Below are 20,426 nucleotides of genomic sequence, written 5' to 3'. Positions count from 1 at the left end.
CATATTTCCTTTAAACTAGAAATTTAAATCAAGAAGAATAAATTTCTATCCAAAATGCATCCCTTGCCATCACATTTTTCGTTCTGACGGATAACGAAGTTTCCAGCGCCCGCAGCATAGATTAAGATCATCATAATTCTCCGCTGCTGGACTCTTCAGCACGCGTATTGTTTTGACAACATGAAAAAGGAATTTAAAAACTAGGGAGAGGACACAGAAATTTAAAATATCTTTATGAAGTAAAACAATTCAGAGTTCAGCACCATCGCCAATTCGGCAACCTAGAAAGAAAATACTACCATTGTATATATATTATAAAATTCAAATGCAAACATTAAAACCTAAAATTTGTAAAAAAAGACAAATCTGCCCAAAATAAGATAGCAAAACTTACCTATCAGCTAACAATCTCAAATGGATGGGAACTGAGAGAGGAATTTAAACTAGGCTTCTGTTTGAGAATATAAAGGCCATAAAATTCGTTAGTTAGAAAGATCGCTAGTATAGAAGTTGAATTTTTGTAGTCGCGTCGGGCACCGGGATACCGTACTTCTCGGCATGAATTCCAACTGCTAAATGAGGGGAAGATGCAAGTAAATTTCCTAGACGATAACTCCTTCCTTTATGCTCAGCAACTCTAGAATACAAGTTGAGTGACATCATAGCGACGTACGCTGATGCGCATTGCGCATAACTGAAATTGTAAATTAGTGACGATGGCATTAGTCAAGGAGTGTTTTTTTATACCTGAAAAAAGAGCTGATCTTGAAATAATTCATTAACAATATCCGTAGATTGACATTTAGAAAGTACCCTCATGACTAAAACTTTCAAATATTTAGACATGGTTTCAGATGCTGGGCCGAAGCATGGGAATGAACAGTAAACAAAGGTTCTATCTTCACATTGGGGAATAACTTCAGTATATGGTTCAGGCATAAATTTCTTGATTTAAGTAAACACCATGCGAGACGGGATCCCATTAGTGAGAATTGAGCAAAATTTAAAATTCAGAGTGCTTGGTATGGAAAGTTGAGAAAATAAGAAAGTCGCGGTGTATTAGTTTTTGAATACCATTTGAATTGAACTAGTTGTTCGATCAATAATCAAAATAACTAACCCATTAGGAATTTTAAAGCAAAGAAAACGCCAAGAAAATTCACCATATCGATATTGAAAACGTTTCGGAGTCCAGCTCCATCATCAGTTCGACTAAACTAAAAATTAATAAAATCATTTTATAAGTCAAAATTCAATGACAGATATAAAACCTAAACAAGACCTAGCATTATATCGAAATAAACAGGACTAAATTGGAACAACTTAGTCCTAGGGCTACGACAAGAATATAAAATCCTAGCGATTCACTATTTCCAGATTATATGAACTAAACGCATTATTGAAACAGGTTTTCGTTTGAAGATATATAGAGACTCCAAAATTCTCAAATCCGAGCAGCCAGATGTGGAACCGAGTATCCTGAAATCACTCTCAGACACAGCCACGTCGCACTGTTCAGCATGGAGGCGCACGGAAGAATGCGGAGGCTTGGAGAGAGGCAAGTTAGAACGATAGCTCCTGCCACGGTGTTCAAAAACCCGGATGTATAAGTTACGCGACGTCATTCCAACGTACGTATAATTTGACGTTGATGTGATGAAATCCAAACAATGATTGATCATTAAATTGATCATTGATTATTAAAGGTGATGTTCTGATCACGACCATTAAAGCACACGTGAGTGTATAGGAACTTTAAGCATAAATTCCTTCTGATATTACGACGCAATAAGATTATTAATAAGTGAAACACTATAACCTAAATTCCCCATCTGCCCTGGTCACCGAAACCAAGTAACGACCTGACCAATTATGTATCAATTAAAGAACGAGTAAACATGCCAGCATGTCCTGCCATCATCTAATCAATAAAACATGTTGACTCCGATTTGCTCCTTCTTGCATAATTATTTCATTTTTAGCGCATTTTCTCATTTATGAAAAAAATGCACTACTTTGCTCGCCATGTCCGTCCGTCTGTCTGTCTGTCCGAGACTTCACGAGACGGACGAGAAATGCGCTCTCTGTCACTCACTGCAGTGAGTACTGAGTTATATTTTTTGTACTATTGCGAAATGCACAAATTGAGGATTTATATTTCATTTGTCCTAAGCATTCTACTACCGGAATAATATGTATAGCGTGATAATAAATCCGAACTAGTACGGTAAAATCTTTGAAAAAAGTGTCGAAATAATTGAAATGGGACTATATGCAGTGATGTATGTATAACTACATCCCGGATAAACACACTTCGTGATGCGCATATGTACCATCTCGGGTTCAACGTTATTAACCGTTAGCGGCACCGACAGTCCAAATTCATAAGATGACCAGACTATCAATTTAATGGTGGTCTCATCTTCCTGGTCGACTCGTGGTTCACGTGATAAACATTCTTGCGACGAGTGTTATAGTCTGTGTCATGTCACGTGACTGAACGACTTGGTGTCAAATCTAAGAATAAACCGAGCATGGGATGCAGTTTTAGCCAAAAATTAATAGATACATTGAAACACACTTTATATATTATTTTCTGAACAGCATATATCGATTTACTGAACAGCGTAACAGTGCTCGTTGCTGTCGAAGGATGGCTCCAATGATTATTTAATCGCTTTTTTTTTACAGCGTAACAGTGCTCGCTGCTGTCGAAGGATGGCTTCAATGATTATTTAATCGCTTTTCTTTACAGCGTAACAGTGCTCGTTGCTGTTGAAGGATGGCTACAATGATTATTTAATCACTTTTCTTTACAGCGTAACAGTGCTCGTTGCTGTCGAAGGATGGCTTCAATGATTATTTAATCTCTTTTCTTTACAGCGTAACAGTGCTCGTTGCCGTCGAAGGATGGCTCCAATGATTATTTAATCGCTTTTCTTTACAGCGTAACAGTGCTCGTTGCTGTCGAAGAAATGCTCCAAGTCAGCTCGTTGGTCGGTCTTGTCGTTGTAGTTGAGAGCCTCGCAAAGTCTGCACATGTGGTACACGGGAGACTGGAAGAACCCGTGTTCGTTGAGTACCCGGTACCGTCTCCTCCAGTAGTGGTACTTCTGATACTCAGCAGGATGGTCTAAAAGGTACCTGAAATGAAAACACAAAATGTAGCAATCATCGGATAAGAGAGGCGAAGCGGAAGTCTAGCATGAGTACGCCATTGAAAGATGTCACATACTTTCGTTCAACTAACGTTGATAGGAAAGAGGGTTAATTTGGTGTTTTATTCCGTACTGAACTGCGTAATTTTTCATATTGAAATGCATTGGTGAACTTGGTGAGCGACTAACATACTGGTTGCGCGTACAGGTGTCGGAAAAATTTACGGCCGGACTAGCGGCCGGAATCGCGGCCGGTCTCACGGCCAATACCCAAATTCAGTGACCAAGGAATATTTTTCAAACTAATGAATGCAGCTCGATGAAGCTTGGTACACGTATTCATTAGGACCTCATGGTGATGCTTAGCTCGTAAAAATTGTTTCAATTTCACCTTTATTCGTGAATTAATACGGCAATTCTGGCCGAAGCTTGCAGTGACCAAGAAATTTCTTATACAGTCCACCATATTTATGGCAACGGATGTTTGCTATATAAAAATAAAGTGGTTTCTAGGAGACTTTTCTTTTATAATGAAGCTTAATATCATCTATTAATTCATATATTTTACAGTGCAGAAGTCTAAGGTGTCAAAATTTACTATTACGTATGGCAGTAGATAGAAATGCAATTTCAACCCTTCATGAAAAGGGCGAGAGTAATTCAGTCATTGCAAAAAAGCTCCAAATTCGTAGTGAAACTGTGTGGAAGGTGGTAAAAAAATTCAACGAAACTGGCGAAACATGCAATCGACCTGGTCAATGAAGGAAACGAAGTGTCCGAACAAAACAATTGGTCAAAAACACGAGGGAGAAGTTGAGGAGAAACTCTCGTCGTTCAGCTGCAAAATTGGCTGCAGAAGCAGGAGTTAGTCAGACATCAATGCGTAGAGTCCTGAAAGATGACCTCAAAACCTCCCCTTACAAGATGCAAACAAGGCATGAACTAACAAACCGTCATGAACGAATGAGGCTCGAAAGATGACAGCACATTCTGTATCTCATTGAGGATGGCACGCTGCCCAACTTGGTGTTCAGTGACGAGAAAAAATTTGATATTGAACAAATCGTTAACCGTCAAAATGACAGAGATTGTAGTCGGGATTTATCTGTGGCATCCAGAACAGCAACACGACGTCAAAATCCCATGTCCATGATGGTTTGGGCCGCGGTAACCGCCACTACGAGGTCCCCACTCGTTTTTGTCCCCTCAGGAGTGAAATTGAACAGTCAGCGATACATTTCGGACATTTTGGAAGCTGTGTTGTTACCTTGGGCCCGTAAACGCTTCAACGGCTCACCATGGAGTTTTCAACAACCCCATCCCATAGCTCAAACATGACCCAAAACATAGCGTTCATTAGTAAAAGTGAATGGCCATCAAGAAGCCCTGATTTGAATCCTCTCGACTTTTCTGCGTGGGCTATTTTAGAGAGTAGGGTCTGCAGAACACCTCATGATTCTTTGGATAGTTTGAAGTCTAAATTGACACGAGAATGGGACTTGATCCCTCAAGAAATGCTGCGTGTCTCCTGTGAAACTTTCCCGCGTAGATTGGAGGCCGTAATTAAAAATAAGGATGGTCATAATGAATGAATATGTCTGAGAATTGTTTAGGTAATTCTTGGCTACTAGCTCATCCAATAAAAAAACAATGCACCTGTTTGTTTCATTGAGAAATAACAAAAAACATGCGTTGCCATAAATATGGCGGACCCAGTAAACTACTGAACAGGATCGAACGAATTATTGATTATACATTTCTAACCTCCCAACGGTGATGTTTAGCTCGTGACAATTTTTTCGATTTTGCCTTCGTTTGCTAGTTATACGGCGAGTTTGCACACTCAACGCAAATTTGAAAATCAGTTTCAGAAATGCCTGCCATTTCTCCGTGTATCCGTATAACTCGCGAATGAAGGATAAATAGAAAAAATTGTCACAAGCTAAACATCACCGTTAGGGGGTTAGGAATAATATTCAAAGTTTCGTTCAAATCTGTTCCGTAGTTTGGAAGAAATTTCTAGGTCACTGCGAATTTAATTTGGCCCGTTTTGTTGTATATCTCACGAATGAAGTTGAAATAAAAAAAATCGCAAACGAAGGTAATATCAAGAAAATTGTCTCGAGCTAAACATCATCGTTGGGAGGCTAGAAATGCTTATACAAAGTTTCGTTCAAATATGGTCTGCAGTTGTAGAGAAATTTCTTGGTCACTGCAAATTTCGGCTCAAATTGCCGTATAATTAACAAATGAAGGTGAAATGGAAAAAATTTGCATGGGCCAATCATCACCGTTAGGTTGTAATGAATACGTGTACCAGGTTCCATCGATCTGCGTTAATTAGTTCGGGAGATATTACTTGGTCATTCAATTTGGAGATTGGCCACGAGGCCGGCCGCGAGTCCGGCAGTAAATTTGCGTGAGACCTGCTGCGCACTGGCATGGCTCTGCGGATGAAAAACCATCATTGTCGAAGCTCACCGTGGCTCAGAAAAAGAAACTCCACAGCAGGCCTCTCTTCAATAATTTTAGACGAGTTTTAGCTTTGGAAACTGATCATGGAGAAGCAAATATAGATCTCGTCAGTCCGCGACTTATGAATTACATTTTCCCAGACTAGCACGATGATCGGGGACAAAAATCAAAATATTCAGAAACTTCCAATAGCAATGTTGTTGTTAAGCAGTAATTTGAATTAATTAATCTCCCATAGATATTATCATATTGTTTATCGACAGACAGGCGTTCTCCGCTTTTCAATTCTAAGCCTAGTAGTTACACCTAATCACACACAAAGAACACACCGAAAGGAGTGCCCAAGGATCATTCCTCTCACCAGCCCTTTTTAATCTTTACATGCATGATAATCCAGCTCCAATTGACCACATTCACATTTTTTCGTACGCAGACGATATCACATTAATTACATCAACACACATCAATGCTAACACATGCTCCACACAAGTACGATCCTTACATCACACAGCTGAGGGCTGCTAGCACGCAACAGACTCAAAGTAGCCCCCCACCAAATCAACAAGCACACTACTAACAAGCCACACAAAGAAGCATCAACACAGATCCACAGTCACTCTAAACAACACCATCATACCACACACACATGAAACCAAGGTTCTAGGTGTCACTTACAACACTTCCATGTCTTTCGGGCCACACATACAGGACATCAAAACAAAATGCAGACCTAGGCTAAACACACTCAGCGCACTCACAGAAACAACATTCGGACAAAGCAAAGAAACCCTCACGCTAGTGTACAAACAATATATACACTCAGTGAAGGGCTATGCCAGCCCAGCATGGGCATCCCTAATTTCACCCGCACCTCACAGCCACCTACAAACCATACAAAAGACAAGACTTAGAGCTGAACTTGGAAGCACCCAAACCTCACCATCCAGCCACATCTACGCAGAAACCAAAGTCTTCTTTCTAGAAATCAGTCAAATCACCTAGATATGTAAGGCACCCAATTCCTCGCATCTGCACTCTACAATCCCTCAGCTCCTGCCATCACTTTCAGCATTAACCCCTTGCACCCAGACAAATAGCAAACACTCCATACAGCTACTATCTCACAATACTTAAACGTCTTACCCCCGCCCACAGATCCAGCCAACTTCATCAAACTTATATGTAAACAAGCATCTAACCAGGAACACACTCTCGAATCCACCAATCAACAATATCATTGATAATTGGTAGATTATATTTATTCCATTCTACTTTTAACCCAATGTTGAAGATTTGACGAACTCCGTAAGGATAGAATGAGCGGCGCTCGATCAGTCTATCCTTAATATAAAAATATTATTTTCTGGTCAGGTTTTCGGCAAATAATGAAAATGTCTCAGTCATGTCTATAATTTTTACATGACATTGTTTTAGGTCCTTTCTTTACCTTATTTGCAACTAAACTAATGGGTTTGACTAGTAATTTACATGATTAATTCGTCTAATTTATCTAGCAAGCTGTGGCAATACAATTGAAGGTAAAATAAACTAACTCAAAAATCTGCATAAGGAGATGAACTGATCAATTTAAGTTAGCGATTCAACGTAATATCCTGAAGCGATCCTTCATCAAATCCTGCGCTGGCGCCAAGATATTCTTGCATTTAGGCCATAAGTTCACGACTAACGACTGTCATCCTGAAAAAACGCTAAGCACTACTTCAAATGGAGCTGTCCATGAAAATCGTTCAGTATTTCCAAATATAACGTTTTGTAATTAAAAATAACTTTCACATGAGGAAGAATATCTACAACTAGAAATGCACTTACTGTAGGTGTTGTGCCAGATGTTCGGGGCCTTTGAAGTCATCGACGTGAATAAAAGAGTTCGGGGGCAGCAGCTTCTGATAATTGTGTTTAGGCGCCCCCATCACCACAGGTACAGCAGACTTGTTCAATGCGTTCCACCACACCTGCCCTCAATTGAAACATCAATTAACTCTTTGAGCCATTCATGTAGTAAACCATTAGATCGCAACGTTGAGTTCAACCTGAATGGGGAAACAAATCGATGAAACGAAACAGATGTAGGCAAAAGACCATAAAAAAAGCCTGCAAAATAACGTTGAACCCTTAATGAACAGTGTGGAATTTTTCTTTTTCTTTTCATATCGTGTACTGCCGTGCTATATTTCACACCCAATGAAATGAGTGAGACATTGTCCAAAAGGCTACTCATCCTTTGCTTTTGTGTGGGTCATTCTGCTGATCTATTTTGCCCACCATGCAAGAGTGTCATTTAGTACTGAAAAAATGTGACACTTATGTTCAACATGACCCATTCATTGTTTTGCGTGATGCAGTAAGCCAAGATATACGAGAAGAATCACTTAAAATATCAAAAACTCACCTTCTCTGTCACGTAGTCGTCGCAGTTTGAGTTTTCGAACGCCAAGTAGAACTTATAATCGTCCAACTTGTCGCAGTTTGTGTAAAAATGTCCCTCGCATTTGAGCGGCCCACACCCGCCATACACGTCAATCTCGATGTATTTCTGCAATTCGGCCAAGTACGTGTACCGTCCGTTGCTGCCTCCGCAATTAGAGCCCATCAAGGATATATTTTTCGTCTTCAATTTATAAAAATCCTCTAATGCCTCTACATACTTTTCTTTGGGCAGGGCAACAGTTCGTCCGTATGGTGTTGGCACACTTGAGTCCATTCGGTAGGTCATCGACCAGTTGAAAAACCCGTTGAAATGGCTTAGGTTGCGGTCACTCGACACCATCATTACGTGATAGGGACTTTCGTCAGCCAACCACACCCAGAGCTGTCCGGGGGCTCTTGGTACGTCAACTGGAGGACCAGGGATAAGGTGCATGTGGAACAGCACGATGTCGGCCGCCATGATGTCACCATCTGGTGATGTTACTTTGCAGTTAGTCACAGAACAATCTTCAAATGGATCAAATTTCTTAGAAGAGCCGACTTTGAAAAATCGTTCATCAAGTTCACCGGAAAATTCTTTATGATTCCAGATATGGATCGTGAAAATTCTATCTTGTTTAGCGCCAATATTTTCGTTCAAGAACATGCGCCGACCGAGTACTGACAAACGACTGATCTCGGCTGAAGTAAGGTTCCTCCAGTTGTAGTCAGCGTCGTTATTTTCTCTATCAGCATCCACATCCAATTTTGTTTTTGGATTGATCTTAAGTTCCGGCTTATCTAGACCATCGATCCCCCTGGTCCCATTTTCGTCATCATCAGGAACTTCCTCCAAGTACAGTACATTAGTTTCTGAGCTATACCTCAATGTTGGATAATCTCCAGCCACTAAAAACACGAGCCAAATGAGAAGTGCAGCCGCCCCTATTAGAGCAACAAGATGCTTGCCGCTACATGGACGCCGCAGTAGTCCCAATACTGACTCTTTCGTCTTGCGAAGCATCACGTACATCGGAAGGCGACTATGAGAGTATCAAATTGAAGCGTGTTTCTTTGTATGTGTTGACATTATAACGTAATATCTTTCCAATAGAAATACAGTAAATTGAGATTTCCGAAGCACTCTGAAAATGAGATAAGACAATTAATGTAAACTGACCTAGCAGACGCCTAAAATTATGAATCACACATTAAGATCTTCAATTTGTTGACCAAAAACGTATGTGCGCATCGCCTTAAAAAACACTAAAATATACGTGAGACCCTGCAGACTTTTGATATGATCGGGACAATTCGTACTACTCCGTGACGTCATTTAAAAAATGCATCGATGACGTCGCGACGAAATTACTCTAGCATTAACTTGAATCGCGCTTTATTTATTTGCACTGCAATAGTTCGATGCAGCGGTAGCACTAGTAGAGTGTCCATTATCCAATTTGTCTCACTATTACATCCAAACTATACCATACAGCAGAGCCAGCATGAGGCTGCAAAAAACTGGCGTGAATTCGTCCGTCTTAGCGCTGATGAAGATACACTTAGAAGTTATATATTCATTCATTAATTTATCAGCCTTGAATTAATTCAACCTGGACGTCTACGGCATAATCTCCGCCACAGTCAATCCTCAATTATTGCACAACCGCTGCAACGCAAAAGCAGTAGAACTTTTTAAACCGTTTGTGGCGGTTGATAGAGCGGCATTAGTGGGTGTCGATTCCATGTTATAATAACAATAACATAATAATTTCACTTCATAAAGTCTTCGGTTACCTCTAAAAACCTAAAATTTTATTTTACGTGGTACCTAGCAAAAAATATTTAATATAAGAGAAATAAAAATAATATACAAATGAACTTGAATAAATGCATTGGAAGAAACAACTATAGAAATTTAGGCAGTTTAACTTATGAAAAAAATGGTTCCAATCATTTTTCGACCTTATCGGAAGGAGCTACGTGTACTTTAAGTAATTAGCTGACGAATTGCTTCGAAAAATGCCATCAAATAAAGAGCATAAGTGTCGTTGCGATCGAAAGCCACACTGTAGTTGAAGTGAGGCTGGAAGTTCATGTCTGGTTAAGGTTGGCAGTATCACTCTGGTTGAGGTTGGTTGTTTCACTCTGGTTGAGGTTGGCAGCATCACTCTGATTGAGGTTGGAAGTATCACTCTGGTTGAGGTTGGAAGTAGGCTATCACTCTGGTTGAGGTTGGTAGCATAACTCTGGTTGAGATTTGTTGTATCACTCTGGTTGAGATTGGTAGTGTCACTCTGGTGGGGTTGGGAGTATCACACTGGGTGAGGTTGCTTTTTTATTTTGCACGAGAAGGAGGTGGTGGACCGTTGTTGAACGATAGAGCACAACATGTCTTGGTGTAATCCAAATCTCAGCCTATTACGTCGCAACATATGTCCATAAACAGCTATAGCCTCATGTCAGTGGCAGCTGGAACATGCAGCTTCGATTTCATTCTCTGTATTTCGTTTTATTTCTAGTAACCAAGGTTGCTCGGAATTTAAATCTGCAATTGGTCGACCAGTTCTAGCTGAAGACAGATATTAATGCAAGTTTTCTTCTTTAGATTGACCGCAGTAAATGAAGTGCTTCACTAGCAGCTGATTTATGATTATTTAACGTTTAGAGAATACCTAACGGCACGTACGACCGGCGCTACATTTTCCAACAACAACAATTCAGCGTTTGATCTTCATCGTCTTTGATTCGTCATGAATTTAAAAATCTCGGTTTAATTCTTTTTACTATTGAATATATGAGAAAACCAGCCCTTCCTTTTGGCATCGAAGAATTTGTCACTCAAAAATATTACTTGAAAGAAAAATCGTTTATTTTTCACTGGTTAATCAGTGATTTCGATTTCAGCTAGCACTCGAAATTAGAAACAAGTATATCAAGGATAAGGCTTCACAATGTAAATTCCCTGCAATTCTCGATATACACTATTTCAACCCGACAAATTAGTAGTTGCATATTAATATTCAAATCCAAAAAATAACACTAGATATCACTCGTTTTTAGTGCATTTTCCCATTTATGGAAAAAATGCACTATTGTGCTCGCCATGTCCGTCTGTCTGTCTGTCCGTCCGTCCGTCCGTCCGTCCGTCCGTCCGTGACCTCAAGTTTTCGTCGACGAGAAAATGCGCTCTCTGTCACTTACTGCAGTGAGTACTGAGTTATATTTTTCTTTAGTTGATACGAACACAGCACAATTCTCCACACAACCATCCCCGGTAACAGCTGACTGCCTAGTGCCTGGATAGGTTTAAGATGAGGTTCAGCTTAGCAGCAGCTGTGAGGCCACCACTGAGCCTTGCACCTGGGCCCCATGGGCCCCATGTTGACTGTGTAATAAAGTAAAGCGCTTCCGCTGGTTACTTAAAAACCGAACTCTAGACCTGCAAGCAAATCTTGGTGAACAACGAGAGTGCAAACCAAGCAATCGACGCTGATATTTCAAGCTTTTAACCCACCCCCCCCCCCATAAACTGAATTGAAAAACAACCCTAAAACAATAACGGAAATACTCGTTTCAGACGGAGCCACAAATTCAGAAGGTGCATAAGTGCTCAAAATTGTGCATTGCATTCAATCAAGTTTTTGGAAATTGTAACATTTATAATATGAAAAAATTATTATGCGAATAGGTGCAGCCGTTCTTAAAATAGAATGCACCTCTGACTAGAAGAACCCCAAAGCACTGAGGCTGTCGATAACTCTGGATATGATAGGGTCTTTGTGCCTCAAGATCGCATCGTCGCGCACGTTAAAATTCTTGAAACCGTCGCACTTACTCCTGAGTTCGGCTACGCAGTCCGCTCGGTAGTGTTGGAGTTGCGCTTCGTCGGTGTCAACAGGGTAAGATAAGCAACCGCCACCTATACAAGCAAGTGGATAATGATTGTGTAAAGTCATCACCCGCTCTGTATTATGAAAACACTTGATATAATGACCAGGTGGCGTGTGGTTCATCGCTCGGTAAATGTGTTGAAACATGTGCATGTAGTGAGGTATGTCTTCGGGGCGTGCGTGATCTGCGTTTCTCGTTTTCAGCGTGTCAAAAAAGTATACATTGCGAAAGTCGTATGATGAATATTCGATGTTTTGTCCTCCTTGTGCTCTCCTTGTAATGTTTTCCATTAGGTCTTTCCATAGCATATTGCTTCCCTTTGGCATGATAATTTCGTCAATGTCCAGCAGAGCTATGAACTTGAACTTGTTCATGTTTTTATACAGACAATCGTTGTATGGAATTAACTCGTTTTGATATTTATTCGTGATTCTGTTCATCAAATACATGTGTCTAATTCCCTTGATGTTAGGTTGATAGCCCGGTAGAGTGATCGATGTCACCTCTACCAAACCCAATTTCTTGTAGTAATTCAAAACTTTTGTGATGTTCGGATGAACTTCCAGTTCATAGAGAAATATTTTCTCGGCACCGAGGTGGCGCAGCGTCTCGAACCACTCCACGAGTCTCACACTTAAATCTTCTTTCGGGAAATCAAGGCCCTTCACGCACACCGCAAAATCACCTTTTTTCCGCCCTCAGGCAAGTTGTTGATTACCATCAAGTTAGTGACGGCCATGTCGCAAGGTTTTTCAACGAGTGACACTGATTCTGGTACAAGATGGCGATAGTCAACAGGAATTTTGCAAGACCACAAGTAAGGCTGGAAAATTCCATTTTTGTGATTTCCCCACTCTTTTACCCAAACGAACTGATACCTAAAAACCTCGGCGAAAACAGGAGCCTCCAATCCATCAAACCACAACTGGCAAATTGTTTGCACTGTTGGCTCAATTCTATTAATCATACCAAGCATCCTCACAACCGGTTCCATAGCTAATAGAGTTCTGTTATCGTAGTAAGCACCGTAGAGGTGGAAAGTTCCATTTGATGTCTTCAAAGTTTGCCAGTACACATTATTAAATTGCAAATCAATGAGCGAGGGGAATATGGCACATGTGGCATTCTTGGCAGGAAATTTGTTGTTCAGTGACTGCCAGTACCTGATAGGCAAATTAGGAATTTCGCTCTGCAGTATCTTGGCATATTCTGAGTCGGGTAGAGAAGGTGAGTTGTCAACCAAGGGTTTTGCCATTAGAAAGTTGTAGTTTCTTGACGATGAGCCATCTGTCGTGTTGAACTTCTGCATCAGAAGCCGACCACTCTCTGTGTAAGAGGGCCAGAAATTCGTCGTGCGAGAATACCTGCACAATTAGCCGGGTATTGGTGGGATGCATGGGAGTAGAACTGATATGAAATTTTAATGCATCAGGGCCCATTGAACCGTCAGACCACATTTCAATAATCATTTCATTAAAATCCCGTAAAAATATGCATTAGTCCCTTCAAATCATTTAATAGAAAAAACTGAGCCTGTTATAGAAGAACACCATCATTATACACACAGTATTTTCACAACCTGACCCATACCAATGAAAATTGACGCAGACATAGGCAACTGGATAAAATACGTACAGAACGCCACACTAATTTTAATCCCGTCCGTAATCCATTGCATTATTCCCGGCATAAATCCAACGGCAATTATTAAACCCGAAGCATCAAACCCAGTTAAATGTCAAGCCACTCTCCGATACATTGAAATGCACGGTCTAGCATTAGTACTTGACCGACTTCCATCTTACAATCAACTCCAAATTCAAACATAAAAGGATCTAGTGAACACTATGAAAACAAACAAATCCCTTGAAAATTTTGGTCAACCCTTCAAGCGCATTCTAGGCCCCAACGCCTTGTAAACCTCACACGTAACGATACGCAACGCGACACACCTGAACAAAAAGAAAACAACTTCCGCAAGCACTGGCCAGACACAAATAGCGAAGACTTCAACACCAAACACATCCACACCTTAAAGACCGGGTAAACAACAACATACACCTTATTCGTCTGCGCAAAGGTGGAAACCTTAGCCGAATTCACCCAGTAGGCTTTAGGCGCATAACCGTTAATAAAATTAAGAACTTCGCGCACACTAAAACATTTCAACAGAACACTAGTTTCAATTCTTGTCGCCAACGGCATCACAATCCTGCAACTTAAACACCTACCGAAAATATAATCCACTAACTATTATACATTTTCAATTGAAGAGTGTCTGTATATTGTGCATGTTATTGGCATGTTTTGTGGGTTGACTTGATTCCGGGAATTATGCGCTATGTTATAGTGAGAACTGACATTTCATGTAAGTCCGTATATGCTTTGTCCCATTATATATTAGTGTGCCTAAATTTCATCTAATGTCGGGTTATGTGAGTATTGGATGCGTTGATTGGGCTTCTATAATTGCTTGATGGAAGGATCAGAGAGAATGAATGAGTACTTCAATGGGGTTTGTAGACATGGGTTTTATTATGAAAATATGATCGGAGAGTGTGTGTGCTGTACGTTGGTGGATGTTATAAAATACCTTATTGTTGTTCATGGTGACAATTAGGTCATTTTAGTATTGGGTCATCATTAGTTTATATGTATTGTTGCAATGCGCTTAGATGTGATTGGGTGGCTGTGTACTCAGAGCCGAATTGTCTTGATGATATTGTTGGGAACGCCCTCGGTAAAGCAAAGGGCGCTGAAAATAGAAGAGATTTCAATCATACCCTTCCCCCATTTCTGAAATAACTTGTTATTGTTCCAATTACTTTGTTACAAGGTTAAAGGAAATGGCTTTGATCACTATATTTTCTGTTCTATACCTATCGTGTTCATTGATTGTATTAAGTGAGCAACTATAGACATTTGTTAGGATAATAATCCTGATAATGCGCAAGAGAGGAGAAAATAAGGCATCCAATTTGTCGCATGTGAAACTGTTGCGTTATAGAAATATTGGACTCAACTACATTAATCCCTACTTTAAAAGCTAGTTTATCTAATATATAACGAATATGCCTAATATTATGACGATAACCAGGTTTTCTTTATGAAGAATTAGGCCACACATGAAAGTGTGCTCTATAAACAGTTTTGTAGAATGAAATCAGGTGAGTTACATATTCCTTCCTCCATAATTTAAATAAACTGATTTCCAACTTTTTACATGAATTTTGCAAGCAAATTGTAGCAATCATCTCGCAGTTTTACATGAAACTTAGAGTATCATTTTTTATGCATGCATGTTCCATATGGACGGTTCACTTACCATCAGAATTTACACGACGTATGCGAAAATCCAAGGAATTGAATTCGGGAGAGCTGGGCTCTCCAATGCACCTTTACAGGTAATGGTCATGTGGTCCAATTTATTCAGATTTTTACTGTGACTATGTTCGTTGCATTAAGAGAATCCACATCACGTTCATTATCTTCAATTGTATGAGGTTATCATGATGACATTCATCGCAGTGAAATGCGATTAATGTAAATTCATTCTAAATACGTACCTTCATTTCATTTGTCAATCAGCATCGAACTAAATAGTTCGATGCTGCTAACTTATTTGAGTAGATCGATCGTCAAAATTGATAAAATTACAGCTATATGCAAAGTTTTTCATCGCCTAATTTGGCTGTACTAAATTTCAACAACTGTTAGAAAAATGACCGTTAACGGTATTACCGGCGTTTCAGTGGCCGGTCGGCACGTGAAAAGAAACGCCGTTTCACCGTTTTTATTCTAATTTAACACCAGAAATCCTTAAAACATCTAATGAAAACGGCGAAACAGTTTATTTTCACGGGGCGACTGGCCACTAGGACGCCGGTGGGACCGTTTTTTCTAACAGTGAATGAACCACTTTTGGACGGAATATTTTTAGTGACGACGGCTATCGATTGTTGGCAATATTTGCTCTCTAGAATCAGAGTAATTAGTTTTTGGCAACCAGAGTAAACACAATAAAATTAATTTTCAAATCAAGCAATTTAGAGTGATCCTATACCACGACAAAGGTGATGAATTGTACATGAATTGTACACGACAAAGTTATGAATTGTACACGACAAAGGTGATGAATTGTACATGAACTGCTGCTCTCTTATTTCTGCAATCAGAGAGCAGCTATAACTACGTACACTACTCATAACAAAAACGATCCCGATATATTACTCCTATACACTAACAAAACTGATTTATTGTAAATAATATATACTAGAAAAACTGTGTTATTTTACGCAAGGATATATGATTATTATTATAAAATTATATTAGCTAATTTTTGTCATATAAACAAAATTAAACCCATCACGTAAATACAGAAGAAATGAACAGAGGAAAAAGAGAAAATTAACAGAATCAGAAAGGGTATAAAGCTAACCACAAGCGTAACTTTGTACCTGAAAACTGCGTACAAGACGGAGCACCATAACAGCCACGCGCAGAAGAGCTTGTACGCTCTCCACCTCAATGTACGGACCAGCTTCATCCTGCGCGAACGAGTAACAATTAATTAAACAATTCAGACTGTTCCGTGAATGTCACAATAAAATAATTTTGTCAAAAATCCATAAGGCAACCCTTGGAGTCCATCTTGGGTAACTGAATTTTTTTTTCAGAAAGTAATTCAAATTAACATTGGTGTGGAAATGCAATGAGTGCGAATTATTTTGTGATCTAACATATCAAACTTCATACATTTATTGCCCTTTAACGTGAAATTACCTATGCTCATATTTTGATTCGCAAAATTTAATGCAAATGTGTTGCGGTTCTATCAAATTATTGTAATAAAAAGGATGACAAATTTATTTATTTATTAGCTGTTTGACACACGCTGGGATCAGGTTGTAGCTCCATGCTGACCTGACGCGCTACTGAATATTGAAATGTTGTGACGTGTTGCTGGCAGCCCGGTCAAAAATCAAACGCGTATCGCCGGCGCATTAACGTAGATTAAAGTCGAGACGATCGGACGGTTTCCCCGCGCATCATCTCCGTGACATCGACGAAGTGTCCATTTTTCAAGCGCGACGGACATTAACGACTCGAGGCCGCGGTGCGTTTCATAGACTGGTCGCACGCGGCAGCGCCTGTATCATGGGCGCCACGGGCTTGGAACAACATAAATATCGCACTCTAAATATTTAAAAAAAACTCAGCCGTATATATTGCCGAGATCATAGCCGCTGCGCGCCCATACAAAATTTGCGTGCATATGCATGTAAACGTGCATGCATTTGTAGCATGACAGTACAAGGAAAGAATCTCGGGAATATACAGCCGAAGACATATTACAATTGTCGTATTCTAATTTTCAAAAAAAATCAAGGTTTTGACTACAATTAAACGATTGCCAGACGGAAAAATGTATTGACAAAATCATTTAATGAAGGTCACAGCATCAAAGGGAAAAATAACTGCCATGTGAAGCTTTTTATTCCAACAAGACTCTCAGTTCTCAATTTAAAGAGAGACCAATCAACACTTGGCAGAGGTAGAGAATTGACCAGTGAGTAACAAGTTGTCGTGTGTGTGAACGTGTCAAATGATGATAGGTGTGGTGTTGCAGGTGAGAGCACATTGCAACAAGTGGGGGAACTGAATGACAAAGAGGACCATTCAAACAGGAGTGGTAGCGTGCCGACAAACGTGGTAGCGTGCAGACAAGGTTGTAACCTGATTTTTGTGTTTTTTGTCGGAGAAGAGTTTACTTGAAGCATCGATGCAATCTTACAACTGTTATTTAAGCCCCAGGAATAGTAAGAAATGAGAGAAACCCTTCATTTTGGCCGCCTACGACTCGAAAAGCTCGTAAATCAGCTTCTATATGTCCGCTTTGGCTCAAAGTTCGAAAGGCAGCCTCTGGGCAGCTTAATTCCTAGCTCAGTATGACTCGACTCGGTCAACCCATATCATTCTTTCAGGCGACTATAAAGTTGGATTCTGACCTGAAACTGATTTTGAACGGATGGCCAAACAGACCCAGAATATCTTTGCGCCGAGTGTAGTGACTATTCGGCCGAAGCCTATATGCGGTTCACGAATTTTGTTAGTGAGGTCATCAACCGATCTATCTTATGACAGTTCACAAAATTTTACTCCTATTTTATAAAATTTTAACAACATGGAAATTTTCAATACTAACGTGTGTTGGAACTGTAATTCAGTTATTTTACGAAATTTAGATTGTTATACGTTATATAGGATTTGCATTCACGAGTACGTGAGTTGACCGTTTCTAATTCTAGCAATGTTTCTGCAGCCTTCACACTTTGAATTCCCTGTTCAAACCATCACTGAGTTTTTTGTTGAAGAAAAGATAGTCGAAATCAAGTTGTCTAATGAACTCGAAGCCTCTGGCTTCCATGAACTTTTTGATACCTTCAGGACCTTCAGAAGCCCAGATGATCTCGATGGCGATAACTCTGATCTTCACGTCATTCCAAGGGATGCTCCGCAGAACCTGCCACAAACAAATTCTTAAATAAAAAGTGGAATATTTGAACTTGAATAAGTTTAAGGGCAAAGTGGGTTTACCACAAAATGCGATTTTCTTATATATAAATAAATATATTCTTTCGAAAAGACTTAAATGTAAGAACACAAGTGTAGAAAATCAGCTTCGTAGAAGTTATAACAAATAGAAATCGTTAACTGTAAGGTTTCTGAATAATAGTTCAATCATTATCCATAAATTTTGATTAGAATATCAAAATTTTCTCTTCTATTCTATGAGTAAAGACAACCGATCAACATATTTTTACCACAATTTTCCACCCATCAAGAAGGTTAATGCATCGAGGAATACTTATATTTTTCAATATACATTCATATTTTATTTTACTTACCATTTCAATGCATTATACCAGCATTCATAAATCTTGCATGAATCTTTTATTATAGTTTCCATGTGTATTATAGCATGTCTCAAAATCTGTTTCAAATATTTAAACATTTTTCCATTCGTTTCTAGCCTATTTTTTCCAGTTTTCCTAAATTTTAAGAGTACATTTTTTCCAACCAGGCATTAACATGTAAATTTTTCGTCAAAATTACATATAATTAATTTTCTTTGCTATTGATGAAATAAATCAATGTATTCGAACGCGTTCCTACTACGTATCCCTGTAGCATTTGGTGAACAAAGCATAGAAACGCGAGATTGCGATGGGTAAAACTACACAAATATTCATTTCATATACGGCTTCGTAATATCCGTCATTAATTATTCAAAGCTCTGACTAGTTCATATAAAAAATTAATATTTATCCTTCGAAATTCAAAATAAATGTATTCATAAACATATTCGGAATGAATTAATGTGGTTCTTACATGCATTGCTTTATCTATTTATTAAATGGAATCTTGAAGAATCCCATTGGTTTTCTGTCACAACTGCCGACTTCTACACATAAATTTATTGAATCTCTTGTGAAATTCCTTCCCAAAATTTACATATATTTCTGTGGAATTTTCTTGGGTCGTTTTTCCTTTTGCGTATGCGATGCAGAAACTTCATCAATTTTTGCCAATAAAGACTGATGAAGAATCCAATTTCCTACACCCCACCTGACAGGAGTGCGGCAGACAGAGGAAGCGCATCTGGATCAGAAAATTCATTCACTGTGAACATGTGCATTGTTCGTATATTTTTTTAATCTCATTGTTTTTAAATTGATTACCTAATTTTTCTAATTTTTCATATAAATAAAAATTAGGGTTAAGTCTTTAGAGTTAGAATTATTATTTAGTTATTCCGCAAGCTATCATCATGCACATAGTTTGTTAATAATTCAAAATAATTTATTATGATTCAGCTGCATTTTTCAATTTATTCTCAAACATTATTAACAATATTCCGACATGATAATATTACAATTTTACTTAGTTCGTTGGCCCAGAAAATTATCCCATGTAAAGTTCGGACTTGTCTCTCAAGTTCTCGTGCTATAAGTACAACTGCATATTCGTACCCCCTCGGTTAGATCTTAAACCATCACCCAAAATGTATTTGTCACACATATTGTAGATGCAAAACTCCAGGCCGTTGTGTTGTATTATGAAAGTAACGACTGATTTCGATTGATCTTCGCTGTTTAAAACAATGTTAAATTATTAAATTATTGGCTGGATATTCTTTGCTAATGAGATTAGACCTAAACTTATGACTGAAAAGATAACCGAGCGAAAGCTTTAACTACGTAGGGATAACATCCACGTCCTTGAAAACCCTTCTCCTATTAAAATGTGTCATCGTGAATAGCTCTAGATAGTTTCTGGTCGCAAGATCGATTTGTTACTTTTTGCACAATACGCAATAAAGAAGGTACAAAATATAGAACACTATTTTCTTTCTTGAAAAAATATGTCACAAAAACAAAAACAAATTGCTTAACATTTATTAAAGCTCTG

At 39.0% G+C, this 20,426-nt stretch overlaps 1 protein-coding gene and 1 pseudogene across 1 annotated transcript; both read right to left on the bottom strand.

The window, feature by feature from the left end:
- Positions 1–2,734: 2,734 nt before the first annotated feature.
- Positions 2,735–8,543, bottom strand: LOC108664722 (glycoprotein 3-alpha-L-fucosyltransferase A-like). The gene is made up of 3 exons (XM_018151391.2): positions 8,044–8,543; positions 7,464–7,606; positions 2,735–3,144 (listed from the first exon to the last, which is right to left on the bottom strand). Exons 1-3 carry the CDS (start codon positions 8,539–8,541, stop codon positions 2,928–2,930), a joined length of 858 nt encoding a protein of 285 aa, XP_018006880.1. The 5' UTR covers positions 8,542–8,543; the 3' UTR covers positions 2,735–2,927.
- Positions 8,544–11,776: 3,233 nt separating this feature from the next.
- LOC108664721 lies at positions 11,777–19,616 on the bottom strand (annotated as a pseudogene).
- Between the last annotated feature and the right edge of the window lie 810 nt (positions 19,617–20,426).

This window comes from Hyalella azteca, unplaced genomic scaffold, assembly GCF_000764305.2.
Source record: "Hyalella azteca isolate HAZT.00-mixed unplaced genomic scaffold, Hazt_2.0.2 contig13709, whole genome shotgun sequence".
NCBI lineage: Eukaryota > Metazoa > Arthropoda > Malacostraca > Amphipoda > Hyalellidae > Hyalella > Hyalella azteca.
The sequence above is the reverse complement of the archived record's forward strand: the minus strand, read 5'-3'. Positions and strand labels throughout refer to the sequence as shown.

Coding starts and splice junctions, on each gene's coding strand:
- LOC108664722 (XM_018151391.2), bottom strand. CDS start 8,541: ATGGCGGCCGACATCGTGCTGTTCCACATGCACCTTATCCCTGGTCCT. Junction 7,607..8,043: donor ACGACTACGTGACAGAGAAG/GTGAGTTTTTGA, acceptor AATTGAGGGCAG/GTGTGGTGGAACGCATTGAA. Junction 3,145..7,463: donor CATCTGGCACAACACCTACA/GTAAGTGCATTT, acceptor TTTTCATTTCAG/GTACCTTTTAGACCATCCTG.